Source organism: Barbatula barbatula (assembly GCF_947034865.1).
Source record: "Barbatula barbatula genome assembly, chromosome: 9".
NCBI lineage: Eukaryota > Metazoa > Chordata > Actinopteri > Cypriniformes > Nemacheilidae > Barbatula > Barbatula barbatula.
In genome coordinates this window covers 22,941,467-22,950,436 of record NC_136772.1, presented here as the reverse complement: position 1 = coordinate 22,950,436, position 8,970 = coordinate 22,941,467, and the positions used below count along the sequence as shown (strand labels likewise).

At 39.4% G+C, this 8,970-nt stretch overlaps 1 protein-coding gene across 3 annotated transcripts in view; it reads left to right on the top strand.

The window, feature by feature from the left end:
• The first annotated feature begins 341 nt into the window (after window positions 1–341).
• The window catches only part of itga6a (integrin, alpha 6a), a 19,347-nt gene continuing 10,718 nt past the window's right edge, over window positions 342–8,970 (top strand). The window contains exons 1-2 of one of the 3 annotated variants that reach the window (XM_079463894.1): window positions 342–683; window positions 8,644–8,771. In XM_079463894.1, the coding sequence (XP_079320020.1) occupies window positions 502–683; window positions 8,644–8,771 (310 nt within the window). In that variant the 5' untranslated portion in view covers window positions 342–501. Of the gene's footprint in view, window positions 684–7,417; window positions 7,578–8,643; window positions 8,772–8,970 lie in introns of those variants that run through there. The other 2 variants (XM_079463895.1, XM_079463896.1) reach the window with 2 other exon arrangements.

Sequence of the window (8,970 nt, the reverse complement as noted above, 5' to 3'; positions counted from 1 at the left end):
TTTCTGTGTTTTCTTTTGTCATGTTTCTTAACTTCAGTTGTATAAGGATCAGACTATCGCTTCTCACGTCATCGATCGTTCATATGGACAGCACGAGATCGATCATTCTCTGGAGGCGACAAGCCCCTTGAATCTATATTCCATCCCACACTACACACTTGAAAAATAGTTATTTTGTGAATTATTGTACGTTTGGTAGAAAATATTTGGGCGTCCGAAATCGTGTAGGCTACTAAAAAGAAAACGAGGTAGGATTAAAAGGTAAAGCTCAAACGAAAAGGTTGGGACCTTGAGACACCGTCCGTCTATTTAAATGACGTAGTGCGACAGCAAATGGAGGAGGGGCTAGTGGTCTCTCTCTCTCTCTCTCTCTCTCTCTCTCTCTCTCTCTCTCTCTCTCTCTCTCTCTCTCTCTCGTATTCAGCGCAGTGCAGCGCAGCTTACATCTCTTCTCTCAGCGCAAACAAGACCTTCATCCATCAGTATCATCATTTACATGCAATGGAGGTCTTTGCAGAGGGTCTCTCTGCGAACCTGTGGATCTTTACACTGCTGTTATGGACGTCTGCGAGTGCATTTAACCTGGACACGCAAAACGTCCTCAGGAAGAACGGTCAGCCGGGCAGCCTCTTTGGATTCTCTCTAGCTTTGCACCGACAGCTTCAACCTACCGATAAAAGACTGTGAGTAGACTTTTTAAATGTCCATCATGGTGAAGATTTGCGGCGAATGATCAGATGCGCAATTTGCGCTCCGACCATCTTCCGTCCGCCGTGCACCTGCGCCCCTTGATTTAAAACAGTTGCGAGACTTTCTTGCGTGGGAATTGGCATTTAAGTGTGTTTGTACACTTTTGGGGTGAGATGTTGGTAATATTGTGGCCTGATAATGTGATGATGCAGTGCACTCAACAGTCTGTAGTCGATGGTATTGAGTTGCGGCATGTTGGGGGAAGGCTTACTTAGAAGTTAACAATACCCAACGTGATGTGACATGTCACCAAGTAGACAATAGCTTTTCTCTCTGGATGCATTCAAAGAGCCATTTTAACACTCTTTAAAAAGTTTAGAAACACTTAGGAGTTGTGGGGGTTCTGCGGGCTGGTGGGATTTTGCAGGATTTTGTGTCTGTACAGGTTCTGGGGTTTTATGTTTTTTCTTTATTATACAGAGATAAGCACAAGATAGATTTCCGCCTTGGATGAGATCTACTGAAGACACACGAATGCATCACTTCCCTTTATTTGCAGATATTTAGATTGAGGTTTATTATGTATATGGCAAAGGGGTTTTAAATGTCGTGCTGTTTTGTGTATAGCGTTTTCCTTGCATTTAAGATGCCTGGTGCAGTTGGTAGCTTGGTAGGGCGTAGTATGCGAGGCTATAAAACATATGTCAGGATGGGATCCAGGCACCCTTTATGTGAAATCTGAGAAAAGGCTTGGCACCATATTTTACACCCAGATGGTTAACTTCGAGGAGAAATCTAACCTGATGTATTATATGTTGATAACTTTCCTGCTGGAAATGCCAACTGAAAGTGGTTTCTAGAGTTTCAGTTAGAACGGTGTGAATCGAGTCAGAGTCAAATGGACGTTTTGGTGAGCTCAGAGTTTGAGATTTGGGATTAACGGATATGCCGAATGATTTACTCTTAGTTTGAAAAGAACACACACGGTTTTGTGTGTGTGTGGCTGTTTGTTCATTTGTGAGTGTGTTTAAACAGTTGTGTACGATGAGCAAGTGTGGTGTAAGACACCTGTTTCCAGCATCTATGCTGCCAAGAAAGTGCACAGGATTGCTGTCTGTGAAAGTGATACAGTTAATATCACTACAATGTAAAACAAGTGTGTCATTTAAAAAAAATTTTTGTGCCAGTTGGATTCCTCCATTGTAACCAATGACACAAACTTGTTCAACCACACAAGAATTTCAAAGGTTATTTGGTCTGTCTGATTCATGAGATGCTTGGAATTCCTCAGCAGTTTGGTGGGATTTTCTCAGTTTACTCCTAAAATTGGATTACTTCTGAGGGGTTAAGGTTAAATGTAGGGAGGAGTCTATCGAGGGAAGGAAAGGAGGGTCTGTATGTGAGAGGGCAGGATGAGAAAATGTCTTAAACTATTGTCACAAAACAATTTTGCGATATGCATGCTGTACAGCGACATCTCATAGCTCAGAAGTTCAGATGGAGTTCTATGTTGTGTTTCCATCAACTTAGTCTCTGATCCCTGATACTAGCACGCACACACATGGGTGACGTCTATTTAATGTCTGCATTTACATCTGCAAGACGTATATTTGATCGTTTGCTCATCTGCAGTATGTCAGCTGCCGAATAGATATGTAGATGTCAGTACGATGTTTATGAGTATGTTAAACAGCCCGTTCTATCAGATGTTTCTACACAGCAGATGTTTTCCAGATCTCTAGATCTTTAGCAGGCGTCTTACAGACATACCTGTGCTATCTGAGATGTGTCTCCTCAAAATGCGTAGCAGGGTAGATGAAACTAGAAACATATGGGAAAATTGTTCAAATACACGAAGGGCTGTAAAATGAATGTGGTTTGTATTGGTAAAATAATCTGGATTTGGGTCAATTGGACGCGAAGTTCATATAATATAAAATCTTTTATAACATTGACTTTTGATTGCCGACCTGGCATGGTTGAGAACTTTTCCAAAACGCTAATGGAGACGTTTGTAAAATACGCGAAATACTGTATGTGAGATGAAGGAGACGCAACGAACGGTCTCTTCATTGAACCTCATTGATGTCTAGGAGAACAAAGATCTATTTTGAAGGGATTTCATGTGTGATTTTGTTTCATGGGTCATTCCTTCCATTAGTCTCATGTGTGTGAATAGAGCTGAACTGTAAGACGGCAGTGGGGAGTGTTGAAAGCCCATTCGTGATGCATGACTGCACTGTTAGTCCAATGTTTCTCCTAGGTTATGAGAAAAAGTTAAACTTTTTCAAAACACAAGATCATTTCTTAACTGAATTATGAGTTTGCGTTGCTTGTTAACCAGATTCCAGATTTCTAGTCGAACTCTGTGAACTTTGTGAGCCACTGCAGACTTTAGGGAATCATGTTTCCTGCATGCAAGAGGTGAACAATCGCTGTGTAACTGAGTCTCCGGCTCTCAGATGCCATTCAGTTCACCTAGATTTCAGTAGCTGCTTCTTTTTATTGCGGCACAGTCGGTCTTCCTTCCTGACATTCACATAGTTTCCTGTGGTCCAAAAAGAACCAGTGCTGGTCTTCTTTTGTCATCTTCTTGCCAAGTGACGTATACCTCAAAACACCCAGATGGACATGTTTGTGCTGCTGTGAATATGGTGAGCGACTGATGAACAGGTTGGCATTTGTTTACACTGGAACAGGAGGAATCAGGGAATACGTACACCAGGCCATCTGTGCTCCTGTAACATGAGAGACTCTTCGCTGGAGGCCTCTTTTCTTTTCAGATTCTGAGACTGAACAAGGTGTGGTTATTGGTCGTAGGAGTATTGTGGTCATTGTGAACATTTTCTAAAGTATACATCATTTCTGAATTATTCAAACGAACAACACACAGATTCAATCCAATGCAGGACCAGACTGTTTGCTATTTAGGCTAATTGCATATACATGCATGCTGTACCCATCATGCCCAGCATAACACAGCAAACACACAACAACCTAAATGCATCACACGCTAATGTAACCCAACACACGCACATCATAATCCAACACAATCTGAAACAAATGCATTGCACCCCAGCATAAACCCAAACCACATCGTAACCCAACACAACCTAAATCAAATGTTTCACAAGTCAAGATAACCAACACACACACGAATACATCATATGCCAACACACAAATACATCATATGCCAACACACGAATACATCATATGCCAAAATTGCCCAACACACCCATCAAACCCTATACAACCCAAAACAAATGCATCAAACCCCAAACTTTACCCAACACAATCCCATCAAACTTAATAAAACCTCAAACAAATGCATCATACTCAACATGACCCAACACACACATCATAACTTAACACCACCGCAAACAAAGGCATCATACGCCAAGATTGCCCAACACACCCATCAAACCCAACACAACCCAAAACAAATGCATCAAACCCCATCTTTACCAAACACAAACCCATCAAACCCAACAAAACCTCAAACACAGGCATGATTCCCAAGATAACCCAAAACACACATCATAATCCAACACAACCCAAAACAAAGGCATCACACCCAACATAACCTGTGCGACACATATTACACAATATAACCCAACACCCACTTCGTACCTCAACATAACCGAAAACAAATATACCTAACACAATCATCACCATTCCAACACAACCAAAAACACACATAACGACCTAACCTATAGTTAAACCCAAGCCAAGAATTCAATACATTTTTTTAGGATAGATTTGCAAAGTTAAACTGTAGTGGTTCCACTCTATAGAGATAAAACAACACTTGTAACACATTTTCACAGATTGTGCCCAGTTGTGAGCTACTTAGAGAGTCTAAACGGCTGTTCCTGCTTTGGCACGGATGGTTTTGGCCTTTGTAACACACCGTGTATTAGAGAAAGCTTATGCCGCTGGTGTATTTTCTGATGAAAAGATGGAAACTTCTGCATGAGTGGAATGATGAGAGCTGACAGCTGGGTCTGGTCAGTTTTCCCGTTCTGTGATGACGCAGCACACCGAAACAGGTGAATCACTGCAATGACTCATGGTCATTGTATTCTGTCAAGAAGCAGGTTTTGTAGGAATAAAGGGTCAAATTTGGAGAGATTTTACGGTGTGCAAATGATAGATTGAAGCCAGCTGCTATGAAACAGCTGTGGGTATAAAGAAAATCAATGTGTACACTGACCTCTTTTCATTTTAGTCTTCAGCATTATAATAATCATGTTCATAATGACAGCTAAAGTCTGTTCATATAAATAAAAAATGGATTTGAAATTAATTCAATTCAATTTGTATTTATCACAATTTACATTGTTGCAAAACAGCTTTACCTACATCATAATAAATACTAGGGGAAAAAATAAAGATATGTTACGTATGTTACCCAGTGGCAAGGAATCAAAACTCCACTATAGATGTAAATGTGTATAAGAGTGGAGAAAAAAGACTCAACCGGGAGAGCCAGTTCTCCTCTGGCATATTACAATAGCACTGCTGCAACTAACAAGTTCGCCGGGCTGGTTAGTGAAAAGAGGGAAGAACTAGTAAGGACAGAAAAAAGAGATATTTAGGTCTGTCCAATATTATTCTGGATGACTGTAGGTTGTGGCTGTAGTTGTCATCACGTGAATTTCCCATCATCACAAGCGATAAATAAGTACTTTTTTTCCCTTTTCTATATAACCAAACCTGTGTACTGTACATGTCTACATGCACTTTCACTTTGATAAATTTGCATTGTTTGTAAGGTCAATATGTTAAATCTGGTGGGGACTAAATAAACCCTATGAATAATGAATAACATTCCCTTTGTGCCTTGAAAGAAGACAGGGCAACATTCTTTGACTTCTAAAAGTAAAATGCTGTTTTCCTTTTATTTCTCTGATGAGATCTTTTGTCCTTCCTTACATTGGAGGGAAGCGGGGTGTATCCGGGTGACTGCTCACATTCTCCACATTCAATTTTAATGATTTGCCTTGCATTAGTCCCTCAGTCCATTAATGACTCTGAAGTGGAAACTGTGCGCTATTAGTTTTATAGCACTAACAATAACAGTAGTAACTGTATTTTGGCAACAATGCTTAAATTTGAGTCCCAACCATAAATCTTCATGGATGGGTTTAGTTCCTGAGTAGTAGGGCCTGATATGACATGATTGACAGTGCCTATTATCTCGTGCTCACAATGAAACATCTCATTCATGTCTATGATGGGGTATGTGACCCATCTTCTGTTTTCCAACCATGCCTATGTGCGGCTGATCTGAATGGACTCATTTGGGGACGGATTATGGGGCAGTGGGTGCAGATGAAATGATGATAAAAGTCTCAATACTTTAATGTCTGATCCGTCCCATGTAGGAATGTGAGCGCTGGTTTGACAAACCCAACATGTGTTTAATTCTCTGTTACTTGTACTGAAGGCCGCTGTCATTCTAGTGCTTTTCAAACTTTACCGTGAGTTGAGGTCCAAATATGAAACGTTTAGTTGTGACACAAATGGCCTAAAAAATCGTTCATAAAACATTATTACGTTAGCATCATGTTGTACTTGCATTTACTCTTGGAACTTGCTGTAATTTTATAACTGAATGCCCAAAAATGCCATGGTTGTTTATATAAATTTATATATTGAATGTTTCAGACATAAAATATTAGTTACAGACAAATGTTTATGTTCACATAATGTGTTTTGAACTCACTCACAAGTAAAATGCTGCGGTTTGGTCATGAATGTGTTGCTTCCGCTGCTCAATAAATGAAGTTGAATTGATTTATAAAACTTATTCGATTTAACTTATTGCATTTAAAATATTTAAAAAACTAGTTTTTACAGTGTATAAAGACACTATTTAGTCTATATGAACTTCCATACTTTGCTTTTGAGGATGTCCTCGAATCTTTTGGTTTCTGAGGACATTTATCAGTCACTTTGTCTTTAAAACTACAGCTCAGTCAGAACAGCACACAATCGCACATTCAGGGCCTGGAAAAAATGCGACCCTGATCTTTTTTTATTTAATTTGTCTCACAATAAGTTCCCTGTGTTGCACGTAAGTCTGGCAGACTGAAGCCTTTCAGTTTTTCATTTACCAAAGTGCTCTGAACAGTTAATTCATGCGGGCGCCCGAACAAGAAAACGTTCTGGAAATGTTTCATGGGAATAACAGCTGCCCAGTGCCGCCTGTTGTGTTGTGAACTGCTGTGCTGTGCCTGATGTTCAGTTTGTCAGAACACAAAAGAAAATATTTTTAAGAATGTTGGTAACTGGTCACTTGCGTCGGTTTTGTGTTTGTCATGGTTCTCGTGGTGAGACACAGAGAGAGGACCCAGGTGCAGACAGCGGGTAAGGGGTTAACAGATAATTTAATAAATAATAAAACAAAGACCCACGTGGGGGTAACATAACATGGGTACAATAACAAGACAGGATTAAAACTAACTACACTTTAACAAGACTACAATAAACTTTAAACATGAACAACAAATAACTAAACTAACAGGACACATGAACTCACCACACGAACCACAATGAACCAGCACAAGACAGAAGACACAAGGGCATTAAATAAGGAAGCAAATCAAGAGGGAAACAGGTGAAGGGCATTAATCAATAACGAGGGTAACGAGAGGATGGGAACGAAGACGAGACAGGAGAGAGAGTATGGAAGGCCATAAGAACAATAATTGCCTCTCTCCACACAAAACATGAGGTTCTGTCATGATCCTGCCACTACACTAAGAGAAACATGACATGATGCAGCAGAATCATGACAGTGTTCATACATTTGAAGTGAATGGGTGCCGGCGCTGTTCAGTTATCAACGTTCTTCAAAATATTTTCTTTTATGTTCTGCGGAAGTAAGTATTACAATGACACGAGGGTGAGTAAATAATGACAGTATTATCACTTTAAATATGAGGCGGTACAGTAAAACACAATAGTTAATCTGTTCTTACATTGAGTTACTTAGATTACAATTTAGAGCCGGACTTAAATTTACAGCATTTTGAGTTCATCCAAACGTTTGCTTTTCGTTTAGCCCGTCAAATATTTGTTTTGCTGTTGGTGCGTTGGAGATTCACTTGGTGTTTGGTGTGAAGGGCCTTTACATGTTCTATTTCTAGTAATGTAGGTGGGAATTGTGACTGGAAATGTGGTGCGACGTGTGTATAAGTCAGTTCTGTTGTGTTGACAGCTGTGTGTATGTAAATAATTGATTGATTTGGTGCAGCTGGCAAATGCAGGAAGACACCCAGCGATGAAAAAATCTGTCAAATCCTCTTCATCAAACAGCATCTGTTTTATTTACTATAGCCTGGTCATTTACACCGCCAAGATTTGGTCTTTCCATCAGTGGCCATGTTTTTAAAAACCTATAGTATGTTCTGCTGTCTACTGCCTACTGGGACCACTGCATCCATTACATTTCATAAGCATGTCATCATTACATATGATGCATGTTGTTACGTTTACAATGATAGAATGATCTTCCGGTACGCCACGAGACGCGCTGGTGAGAGCTCCGTAGAAACACTTTTTTGTACTTAAGTCAAGCAGTTCAATGTACAAATCATCACATGTGTACAGATGACAAATCAAAACGAAACATTTATAAGCGCAAAACGTACAGCTCACTCCAGGAATTTACTGACATTCATTTCCACAAATTAGAAATGATGTTCAATTCAATTTTATTTATATTGCACTTTTCACCATGTTTTTGTGTAAGAAAAACAGAAAATGTTTGATGTATGTTTAATGAACATTGATACCTTTCTGAAACTATTTGAAACATTATAAAAAAATGCTATATTATAATCATAGTAAACCCCTTCTGAAACACAAAGGGCTACATAATTGTATTTGGTATTTTTGTATTTAGTACATGAAAATTTTTTTATTTAAACGAAAAATGTTTTGCAGATTGTTGATTGGTGCTCCCAAGGCCAGGGCTTTATCCAATCAGAATGCAAACATCACCGGTGGACTGTATAGCTGTGACATCACAACGCACCCCAATGACTGCAGACGGGTGGAGTTTGACAATGATGGTGAGTTTGTGTTTCACATTTCCAAAGAACAAACAGAAAATGTGATCAGAGATAAAATGATAGTAGTATACTAAATATCAAAGTCAATTTTGACCAGATTTTACATTGGAAAGCTCTTTTTTCAATTGACCGTGAACCTTATACATACCTGTTCTTTTCCTAATTTGGTTGAAACGTATAAAGTTGAATTATTTGCATT